The 12,320-nt window shown below is 43.8% G+C and overlaps 1 protein-coding gene across 3 annotated transcripts in view; it reads left to right on the top strand.

The window, feature by feature from the left end:
- LOC126212581 (uncharacterized) overlaps positions 1 to 12,320 on the top strand; it is a 656,804-nt gene that overhangs the window by 33,666 nt on the left and 610,818 nt on the right. For all 3 annotated transcript variants that reach the window (XM_049940012.1, XM_049940011.1, XM_049940010.1), the window contains exon 5: positions 8,597 to 8,772. In XM_049940012.1, the coding sequence (XP_049795969.1) occupies positions 8,597 to 8,772 (176 nt within the window). The remainder of the gene's footprint in view (positions 1 to 8,596; positions 8,773 to 12,320) is intronic.

The raw sequence follows: 12,320 nt of genomic DNA, 5'->3' as shown, positions 1-12,320 counted from the left end.
TTATCTTTTTACTAACAAATAAACCCACCCAGACACATCAGTAAATAGTGTGGGTGCAGCACATTTCCACACCTATGCCCCCCGATGCACCACTTGTGATCGTGGTAGGACACCCCTGCTTCCAGCTGGAATTGCAGTATATACCTCAGTATATAGCCTCGATCGAAAGGTCTCCTGATAAGCATTTGTGGTGCCGCGCCAATGCCCTAGAGGAGGCACCTGTTGAGGTCCCTGAACGTGAAAGTCTTTCAGGCTGTGCAAATCACCGTGTTTGTCATGCAGACTTGTGGGATAGTCCAGCTCTACCTCTCGGACACATCCCTCAACAGCATCTGCAGCCACATATTTGATCTCTTTCCTCAGTCTGGTCATTTCCCCTTTGGACATCCATGAGAGCCCTTGAAAAGGGAGACTTTGTTGCATGGTTTGCCTTCAGAGACAGTTTACATCCAGGTACAGGATGAAACTGAAATCGTCAGACAACCTGTACTCCCCCTCGATTATTTGCAAGTTATTTGCCTTGGCATACCCTCGCACACATTGGCAAAGTAACTAGTGGACCGCATGTTCCAGGAAGACATGCATCTCAACGATGGTCAAGAATTCGCTGCTGGCTTGTGTCTTTCTTAACATGGCATCCCACGAAATCTCAGCCATATGCTACAGAACTTCTCGAAGATGTTGCCGGTCAGATGTACATTCGTGTTCATCATTTTACATGTTCTGATAAATCAGAGATGCCGAAGTCCTGCTGTTCATTCACTAAGTGCCCGTTCTTTCCATTCATTATGGAAATGCCTCTTAGTTTACTAGAGAATCCAGATATTCGTATGGAAAGACCCCTTCTCCGTCACAAGTTGAAACTCTTGAAACTCTACATCATCGAGATAAGAATATCTTCAGGATGCGTTGGTTCAGCAAATTTCTAAAGAGACGTGAGCATGAAGCGTTGTGCATCCAGGAAGTGGAGCATTATTCTTGGTGTGATCCTCTTTGAAGCGGCATGTATTTGTCAACGGTGTCAGCAATGACACTCATCTTATCATCCTACTACCCAGACTCGTCAAAGTGCAGAACTAGAAAGTGGGCGTCATGCTCACTGAAATTGTGGAAAAGACGGCTGTGTGCTGTGGCAGTTGGTACTTAAAGTTACATGGGTTGTCAGCTGCACTCTGGGACTTCCCCGTTACGTGGCGACAGTCTCTACAGGGAGCTTCCTCACCTCTGTCCAGTCACAGTCCCCAGGTATAACGATCAGCTGCCTGCTTGTACAGTGCATCATTCTCCTTCACGTTTTCACTATAAATGTTATAAACATCCCGTACAAGACTTTCAAGCTCAGTGAGCAGCCATCTCGCACTATTCCCTTGACATAAGATTTTAATTTTAGTGCACAGAACATGATGGGTAGCCACATGTCACAATCATCATTTTGTGGCAGTGATACGGGAGGCAGAGGCACCACGTTCACACTGTACCACAGGAGCTAGGAGGCGCTCTAAATCGACGTAAACGACGAAGGGACAGAAGTGTTGGTGAGAGGCATTCTTAAACTTCTAGAACCGTTTATCCTTGATAAGCATTTCCACACATATTGTTTCCTGGCTCTAGCAGGCAATCAGGTGTCTTTCAAGATACATGCTCTTGGTAAACGACTTGAGACATCTACAGCAAAAATATCTTGCTCCTTTTTTCTTTTCATTTCAGAGGAACGTAGGTGGGACATGCATTTTATCCAAACGTTGTGTTGCTTATCGTCTTCAGAGATTAGCAGCAGGTCTACACTTTTTGGATGTTTCTCGGCTAATATGGACAGGAAGAGGGGACCACCTAATTTACGCTCGACTTCTTTGTCGATGTGCCACACAGCGTGTTAATGTTTGTCTTCTTCTTATGGCTTTCCTACATTCGGCCATAAACGAGAAGTTAGAACGCCAGTGGACATCTGGTGTTTGTTGTGTATCTGTATGCCCTGTATTTTTTGGTTAATTTCTATCAGTAGTGAGAAGCAACCATGAAAATCAATTTAAATTCCTCTTATCATGATTCTGGGCATTAGGACATGCTTTTTGTTAGCAGTATATACTTTTGAAGAGAGATGTAACTGGACCCCACAATAAGTTGATCAAAATCTTACGAACATAAATCAAGGTAGGGTATACAGCTGAGTGTCTTACAGGACTCCCTTTCCTGCACCTCAGAAAAGTGACTCAGTATGACCATTCTGGTATCGACTCACCCCATGACGTCACGACAGCTCTCCCCCTAACTTCGACAATGCTCTTCCCCCCAACAACACGTCGAACTCCTATTAACTCTGCACACAAGAAGGAGAAAGAGACGCAGCTGATAAGAATCTTAGGAAGCAGAAATAAAAATCCGTATTCGTATAATAATAATAATAAATTCTGAGTACTTACAGGTAAAACTGTTGTTGTGTTCATTGCTGGAATACACTTCCAACAACTCATCATCAGTGGGCATGTTTGTCATTAAGGGCATATCCAGCATGGGTACTACAGGAGGTGTATGACGTCGGCAGGGGAATGTGTCTGAAAGAATACAGACAAACCCAAACGAAAACACAGGTGTAAAAGAACTAGTACCTGGTGGTCGCGTCAAAACACCGATATTCGCATTGAGCACATCTACAAACAAGAGCATCTCAAAAATAACAAAAAATTTAATACTTTAGAATTCTCACATATCTGCCTCTGAACAATCGAAGTCGTCCCCCAGAGATCATCATCATCGTCATCATCATTATCAGCTTTTGGGTTCAGATCCCACAGCGAGTAACGCCAGCTCGTACCTAGAAAAGAAGAAGTAGAACCAAAAAGAATCACTTAGACTACTCGCCATTAAAATTGCTGCACCAAGAGGAAATGCAGATGATAAACGGGTATTCGTTGGACAAATATATTATTCTAGAACTCACATGTGATTACATTTTCACGCAATTTGGGTGCATAGATCCTGAGAAATGAGTACCCAGAACAACCACCTCTGGCCGTAATAACGGCCTTGATACGTCTTCGCATTGAGTCAAACCGAGCTTAGATGGCGTGTGCAGGTAGAGCTGGCCATGCAACCTCAACACGATACCACAGTTCATCAAGAGTAGTGACTGTCGTATTGTGAGGAGCCAGTTGCTCGGCCACCATTGACCAGACGTTTTCAATTGGTGAGAGATCTGGAGAATGTGCTGGCCAGGGCAGCAGTCGAACATTTTCTGTATCCAGAAAGGCCCGTACAGGACCTGCAACATGCGGTCGTGCATTATCCTGCTGAAATGTAGGATTGCGCAGAGAGAGGGTAGAGCCACGGGTCGTAAGACATCTGCAATGTAACGTCCACTGTTCAAAGTGCCGTCATTGCGAACAAGAGATGACCGAGACGTGTAACCAATGGCACCCCATACCATCACGCCGGGTGATATGCCAGTATGGCGATGGCGAATACACTCTTCCAACGTGCGTTCACCGCGATGTCGCCAAATACGGATGCGACCATCGTGATGCTGTAAACAGAACCTGGATTCATCCGAAAAAATGACGTTTTGCCATTCGTGGACCCAGGTTCGTCGTTAAGTACACCATAGCAGGCGCTCCTGTCTGTGATGCAGCGTCAAGGGTAACCGCAGCCACAGTCTCCAAGCTGATAGTCCATGCTGCTGCAAGCGTCGTCGAACTGTTCGTGCAGATGGTTGTTGTATTGCAAACGTCCCCATCTGTTGACTCAGGGATCGAGACGTGGCTGCACGATGCGTTACAGCCGTGCGGATAAGATGCCTGTTATCTCGACTGCTAGTCATATTAGGCCGTTGGGATCCAGCACGGCATTCCGTAGTACCTTCCTGAACCCACCGTTTCAATAGTCTGCTAACAGTCATTGGATCTCGACCAAAGCGAGCAGAAATGTCGCGATACGATAAACCGCAATCGCGATAGGCTACAATCCGACCTTTATGAAAGTCGGAGACGTGATGGTACGCATTTCTCCTCCTTACACGAGGCATCATATCAACGTTCCACCAGGCAACGCCGGTCAACTGCTGTTTGTGTATGAGAAATCGGTTGGAAACTTTCCTCATGTCAGCACGTTGTAGGTGTCGCCACCGGCGCCAACATTCTGTGAATGCTCTGAAAAGCTAATCATTTGCATATCACAGCATCTTCTTCCTGTCGGTTAAATTTCGCGTCTGCAGCATGTCATCTTCGTGGTGTAGCAATTTTAATGGCCAGTAGTGTATAAACAAAAACACTATAGAAAATATGTATACTTGCGTTCATCCTCAGTCAAGGTGACCATGATGAATGACATCACACCGTCGTCGGTAAACAGTGACAACAGTGCGGCGTCATCATTGTTATCCAACGTGCGTGGCCATGACTGCAGTCACCATCGTCGTCACGGATACCGCACGAGCGCTTGACTGCGATATCAGGGCTGGCTGGCAGTCGGAGAGGGAGAAAGACTCGGGTCGCCCCCCGCAGGGCTGTTTACAAAACCCTTCAGCCACGCAGCGTGCGCTGATCAGCAATTCAAGTCGCAGTTCATCACGCTTCTTCTCTCCCCACTAACATTACTTACACATAGCGCATTGCGACAGTGCCCAGCGTGTTGGTACACATTTGAACATGCCCCTCACAACTTGCTACTACTCTCATTACTTACCAAGCGTGGACGCAAGGCAGCACAAACGGGTTTATTTCTCGTAAGAAGAAGAATTTCCACATATTAAACGAGTGGGATTGTGCTGTGACAGAAACGCACGAAATGGAATATGCTGGCTGCAAGTAGCTGCTGATCGGCTACGTTTTGAGCGACACATTGCAGAAACTTGGGAAATCATCTCGACAGTTCTCCAAAAAGAGTGTAGATGTCGCCTGGTAAATAAGAAGAAGAATTTCCACATATTAAACGAGTGGGATTGTGCTGTGACAGAAACGCACGAAATGGAATATGCTGGCTGCAAGTAGCTGCTGATCGGCTACGTTTTGAGCGACACATTGCAGAAACTTGGGAAATCATCTCGACAGTTCTCCAAAAAGAGTGTAGATGTCGCCTGGTAAATAAGAAGAAGAATTTCCACATATTAAACGAGTGGGATTGTGCTGTGACAGAAATGCGCGAAATGGAATATGCTGGCTGCAAGTAGCTGCTGATCGGCTACGTTTTGAGCGACACATTGCAGAAACTTGGGAAATCATCTCGACAGTTCTCCAAAAAGAGTGTAGATGTCGCCTGGTAAATAAACATAGCTGACAACTGTAAAAAATGAGCTCAGGAGTATGTAAATAAGTACAAAAATTTTATTAAGAAAATAATATTTGCACATATCTGCAACACAAGTAAATCCATTTTTCTCTCCAGCACCGTACACTTGCTTAAGATGTCGGACTGACATACAGTTGAATGATTCCAAATTCAGGATGGCAGTGTTCTTGAAAATATCCCACATTCACACCACCACCTCACGACCTTTGACGTGCATGACGCTCTCTCTGTGATCACAGTTTCGGAGTGATGTCAGCGTATCCTCACAGGTCATTCCTGTATCGTGGCGGCTACTGCGATAGTGGAATCGAGTCAGTCACGCTACTGTCTTCCAAGACATGTCACACTTCATTGTTCTGAGCAGCTGGGCGGAAGTGACAACTGTGTAGAAACTTGTCGAAACACAGACTGAGTCGATGCGTGTGACAACAGCTAGCATTTAATCATCTTTAAACATGAAGCGGCCGCACTCGTCGTGGAGGCCTCGCCCGTGAGCAACAATGTTGTACCAGGAGGCAGGCAGCTTGGACCCTGGCAAGCAGGTGTTCAGCTGTATCTACAGGTGTTTTGTACATAACCTCAGAGAATGAGGTCTAGGGTTGCAAGATCCAGCGATCGGAATGGCCATCAGAGGGGACCCCCCCTTTCCACCTTTCCAGTCCTACAATGAGTGTGAGTATTCTTCAGGTGCTTGGTGCTTGCAAACATTAACATTAAAGTGGAATGATCTTGGATAATGCCCTAAGATACCTTGACTGAGAATCTTTGCTGTTGGCCTCCGATATGGGTGGCGTGGGTGTTGTCCTCATTCTAGATCTGCCTGTTTGGCTTTTGAAAACAACATCACGGATGAATGAGGCCTCATCCACAAACAATACAAACTGTATGAAGTTGGACAGTACAGCGCTGTGAACGATACTGGATTGACACAAGCAGACATAGGGCTCAAAATCCGTTTGTCCCAGTGCTTGCACATTTCACCTTTGATTACTCATTGTGCGCTGTACACAGCAACACACCTCACCATGAACACGACACAAGCTATCTGATGCAATGGACAGCTGACAGCAGGGTCAGTGGTGTGCTGGCGGCACAGGTTAATGCGCCACTGCGATGCTTGAGTGCTGCGAGCCTAGTTGTGCACAGTAGGTCCGTTTGGTGGTCAGGTGTCTACACTGTTTATCAGCTGCTACTGTTCGAGTGCACAACGGACACCCGAGATCTTTGCCAGAGTGTGAAGAACTGCAGGCATCATTGCAATACATGCATTCATTCAGACTGACAGTCGTTGCTTTGAAGAATTACTATGAGCTACATTGTTGTTAGGTGGTGTATGCTGTGTATGTCCTTAACACAATAAATATGCACTTTCTAGTATTGGTTCCCTATCTCAATATAATCTATTGTGGAACCACTGTCACCTGTTTCGGTGTGACCCAAAAGTATTGGGGACTCCACGTACAGAGAACAAGAGCAGTTCTGTCCCACTTCCCTCAGACACTCCCGACGGCACCCATGTCTGTGGTGAGCACTCACCTTCCAGAACAACACACTGGGTGATGCTAGGGTAGATAGAAGAAAGGAAAACAGAATGGGCAAGTGCGAGAGGGACTCACGCACTAAGGGTTCTGTACAAACTCCCCATCCTGGGAATCGAGTTTCCCAATGATTTTTGCCTGTTATCGATACTTTGTAACGTTACTGGCAAGATACTGATCCCAGCTATACCAAGATCGATTCAGAAATTCTATGTTATTTCCTCAGCCCAAACAAACAAGAACAAGCAAGCAGAGGACTTTAGTTTACGTATGTAGGGAGAGAAGATTTAATAACACATTTTTGTTTACGTACTAAATCATGAATACAACATACATTTTATGTTTGGATGCAGTAATGTTCGTATGTTATACTTTCAACAGGTCATGAATACAATGTATGTCCAAATCGAAAACGACATTTATATGTGATATAATTACAAGTTAACAAGTTTCAGATTTTTTGCTTTACTTGTACCGGAAAACTTAGTTGTTGCCAAATTTCACGATTCCAAGTCAATGGAGAGGAACCTATAGGTTTCGATGACTGAGTTTTCGATTATAAAACACGAGACATAAACGGCCGTATCTGTTGACTGGAGTCAGTTATAAGCTTACAATTTTTACGCCGCCAAGGGTCCGTATACCTTTGTATGTGACATAATTTGAACATGATAACCAGAACTGATCCAGAGATAAAGATTCCCAACAGATGGACAGACAAATTGACAGACTGATAAAAAATAATACGAAAAGTATTTTATAGAGTTATATAGTTACCAATTACGGATTTTAAGATTTTTTCCTTTATTTGCACTGTGAAATCTGGCTTCTTCCAAAATGTTATGATTCTAAATCAACAGGGAGCACCTTATAGATTTTTGTGAGTGATTTTTCAAGTATGAAAATGTGTAATTAAATGGCCATATCTTTATTGCATTGGCTTAGAAGCTTACAATTTGTACAACGCCAAAAGATCATAGACCTTAATAAGTGACATAAATGTGAACTTCGTACCCCAAAAATGGTCCAGAAAAAATGATCTTAACACTCGGACAGTCAATACATTCCTTCAAATCTGCAATATTCGAGACGTGTTCAGATACAGACGACATTGTGTTAGATGACGAACAACAAACGCAAATTTTCGGCGAAATCGATCAGCCAGGCAACAGACAAACGCTACAAAATATTGAGTCAAACTGACATTTCGTATGCGCACAATTAACTGAGATAATGTTTCAGATATGGAGCGGCTGATGTCTATCGTTGCGTTTGTAGAACGTCATAACATGTGTTCAGGTTTCTCACAGCGTTGGTAACGAGTAGGATTTTGACGGATTTGTCAACAGTCTGGCCATTCTATTTTCGAAAATCGTTCAAAAGTTTGAATAGAATCTCCTCAGAGTTCCAGCCAGGCCATGTGGCTTTACACGTAGGAACTCGACGCTGCTGGCAGCTCCAGAACATTTCAGTTGGATACATCGTCATGGGAGTATACATTCATACATTCAGACGTCTGTAATGTCAACTACCAAGAAATATCTGCACCTCTCTTATCGGATGTCACAGTTTGAGAAATGTATTTATTTAATAAAACCTCACTAGGGATCTGCTGTGCATTAATGTTTTTATGCCTGTACAAAACTGAATGTACTACACTCATGCGCTGGCAGTAATTTCAGTGTCATGTAATAGTGCTACATGTAACTGTATGCTAAGACAGGCTGCTGCTTGTGGATGTTATGAAAGTAATTTGAACTATTTTCTGTGTGTCTCAGGGTAACCACACGAGTGATCAGCAACTCCACGGTTGGATTAAGGACATGGAACGTGTGAAAGACATGCTGCGCACGATATTAACCGGATGGGTACGGGACTTGCAATTCTCCAGCAAACAGGTGGAGCACTACGAGGTGGAAGAAGACAAGGACAGGCCAGGGCACTTGATACTCAGGTATAAACCAGTGTATACTCAAATGTCTGTCGTACTCACTATGGTTTATTGGAGTTCATCTCACTTTTATCCATGGAAGTATTCATTAAAGTTATAGAAAACACAGGGATCATTTAATTCAAAATGGAGTAAAGAACTAGCACTAAGAGACAGTAGTGAAGGACAAGGTTACAGAAACTCGTGATGTACAAAGTTTTTTGACTCCGTTTAGCCTTCGATTTTTTGATTCGTATTGTGTCTTAAAATGTGCCACGTATTACGTAACAGACCAGCGGAGAAAACTGACACAATAAACGATGTTACTGCATTTACTAGAGAAAGTATTGATGGTTACAGATACTTCCGAAGTTTTCATAATTTGTGGAAACAATGATGTGGAACCTGACACGAAATGTGAACGTGTCCTCGTCTTATTCGGGACAAAAAAAAAAAGAAAAAGAAAAAAAACACTGCGGGAGAAATTACGGTAATACCGTGTAGTAGCGACTCTAGTCCAGATACTGGCATCCAGTCGGTGAGGAAAAGAGGCCACAAGTCATGTTCATCTCAATAGATGGAGGAAAAATCTAAGCACCGCATAGGGCAGGAAACGGATAGCCATCGTTCTTGTATTTTGTACTGTGGTTGGTGTGTTTAAATCAGTCCGTAGCATAGAGCGTAAATACTGGAGGTTGCGAGCGAGAGGAAAGCGGAATAGTCGCTCGAGTGGTTGACATATGGGGCCATGGGATGGAGTAGTGTAGGAGATATGTTGGCACTATGGAGGGTGACCAGGTGGATTCCTATGTGGGAATGGGTAAGCTCCCAGCAGACACCCCAGGTCTTGTGGCGGTGTTGTTGTGTTATTGTGGAGGGGGAGGACATGGATTACGATGGACAATTAGACTCAGTCGTGATTGCTATCAATTGGATGAAAGACTTCTGCAGTTATATCTGAAGATGTCCGTAGGGGAGCTACTTTGGGATGAGTGTGGCTGGGAAATGGACTAGGTCTTCTGAAACGAAGGTGATCAACCGACATCCACAGTTAAGTTCATCATGAGAATTGATGTGGGTAAACAGCTGTGGAGAGGCAGTGGTCAGTGTGAGGAACGAAATTATGTGCTATAGGATGGCTCGGACAGAGACAGGCAGTAGGACAGATCACGGCCAGGGTGGTAAAATACACACTCAGGATAAAGTATTATGCAGCATGATTGAACATGATTTGTAGCCCACTGGAGCTGTTTTTGAGGAACGGTATTGTTACGCCACAATGTTTATTGTGTGGGGATTTCTGGTTTGCTACTCCACATCTGTCATCAGAACTGTGAGTGGGTTACTGGTTCACTGTGTACGGACACATGCAGATAGTGTGACGGGATAAAACTATCGATATTGTATCAGGCAGTGGGAATGAAGGTAACAGTGGTTGGGAAGGTGAACTGAAAATCGGACATGGGTAGATTTCAAGACAGGGGTGCAGCACACAAAGGAAGCAGCTGATCGGATAGCAGAGTACTTGTGGAGTGCACATGGGGGGTTTCAGGCTGGCCAGTAGTTTGAGGTACTCTCATGAACACTCGCCAGTTGGTACACATTTAGGGAAATCAGATAGCTTTCAGAGTAAAGTCAGTTCGACTCTGAAACTTTTATCAGTCAACTGTCGAAGTATTTGTAACATAGTTCCCAAATTTGCTCTCCTCCATGAACGTTCTCAGCCTCAATTTATTCTTGAATTGAGAGCTGGCTAAGACCCAAAGTAAAAAAACTCTGAGAGATTTAGCGAGTCTTGGAATGTTTATCGGAAAGACATATTCGACGCCGTAGGAGGGGAAGTGTTTATTGCAGTTGACAAAAAACATTCTCTTTACTGAGGTTGAATTTGAGTGCAATAGTGAAGTTACGTGGTCGCACTTAACAGGACCAGGTGAAACCATATCAGTTGTTGGATGTTTTTACCACCCACCCGACTCCGCTGGGACAGATGTGGAGCCATTCAAAGAAGGTAAATAGTCAGCATTGCATAAATATCCAGATCACGCGACACTAGCTGGCGGTGACCTTAACCTACCGAGTATAGACTGGGACGTCTATGGATTCACTGCAGGTCGTGTAGACAGACAGTCTCGTGAAGGACTTTTGAACACGTTTTCCGAAAACTGTGTCGAGCAGCTAGTTCGGCAGCCAGCACAAACAGGCAGGACCTTATCGATGGGGACCCAGACATCACACGGAACTCATTATGATGCAGCTTCATGCTTTAATTGGCAACGTCGTTGTCAAGTAACAGTGATAACCAAGGACCATACTACAAGGAGTACAGGGAGTAATGATTGTTCTGCATTGTATCAGGCAGTATGGAAACTTTCCATCGTTAATGGGCTATAGGGAATGCAGTCGTAGATTAATCAGGAAAAAATTATCTCATACCCGATTCTGAGGGCTCCATTCTCATTACAACATGTACCTGACACATATGTATCGAATCGATGTACGGAACACTGACCTTAGGACGAAGTTTTACGGCCAATAATTTCTATATGATAATTTTCACTGGGTTTAATAATGAATAAAAAAAATAGGAGTGCGGGTTAGCTACTACAAACAGCATAGTGAACGCATTATTGTGGCCAAGATAGACACAAAGCCCATGCCTACTACAGTAGTACAAGTTTATATGCCAACTAGCTCTGCAGATGATGAAGAAATTAATGAAATGTATGACGAGATAAAAGAAATTATTCAGGTAGTGAAGGGAGACGAAAATTTAATAGTCATGGGTGACTGGAATTCGTCAGTTGGAAAAGGGAGAGAAGGAAACATAGTAGGTGAATATGGATTGGGGGGAAGAAATGAAAGAGGAAGCCGCCTTGTAGAATTTTGCACAGAGCATAACTTAATCATAGCTAACACTTGGTTCAAGAATCATAAAAGAAGGTTGTATACCTGGAAGAATCCTGGAGATACTAAAAGGTATCAGATAGATTATATAATGGTGAGACAGAGATTTAGGAACCAGGTTTTAAATTGTAAGACATTTCCAGGGGCAGATGTGGACTCTGACACAATCTATTGGTTATGAACTGCAGATTGAAACTGAAGAAACTGCAAAAAGGTGGGAATTTAAGGAGATGGGACCTGGATAAACTGAAAGAACCAGAGGTTGTAGAAAGTTTCAGGGAGAGCATAAGGGAACAATTCACAGGAATGGGGGAAAGAAATACAGTAGAAGAAGAATCGGTAGCTCTGAGGGATGAAGTAGTGAAGGCAGCAGAGGATCAAGTAGGTAAAAAGACGAGGGCTAATAGAAATCCTTGGGTAACAGAAGATATATTGAATTTAATTGATGAATGGAGAAAATATAAAAATGCAGTAAATGAAGCAGGCAAAAAGGAATACAAACGTCTCAAAAATGAGATCGACAGGAAGTGCAAAATGGCTAAGCAGGGATGGCTAGAGGATAAATGTAAGGATGTCGAGGCTTGTCTCACTAGGGGTAAGATAGATACTGCCTACAGGAAAATTAAAGAGACCTTCGGAGAGAAGAGAACCACTTGTATGAATAT

Source organism: Schistocerca nitens, chromosome 11, assembly GCF_023898315.1.
Source record: "Schistocerca nitens isolate TAMUIC-IGC-003100 chromosome 11, iqSchNite1.1, whole genome shotgun sequence".
NCBI classification, from domain to species: domain Eukaryota; kingdom Metazoa; phylum Arthropoda; class Insecta; order Orthoptera; family Acrididae; genus Schistocerca; species Schistocerca nitens.
Note: the sequence above shows the minus strand (reverse complement) of the source record. Positions and strands in the feature narration are given on the sequence as shown.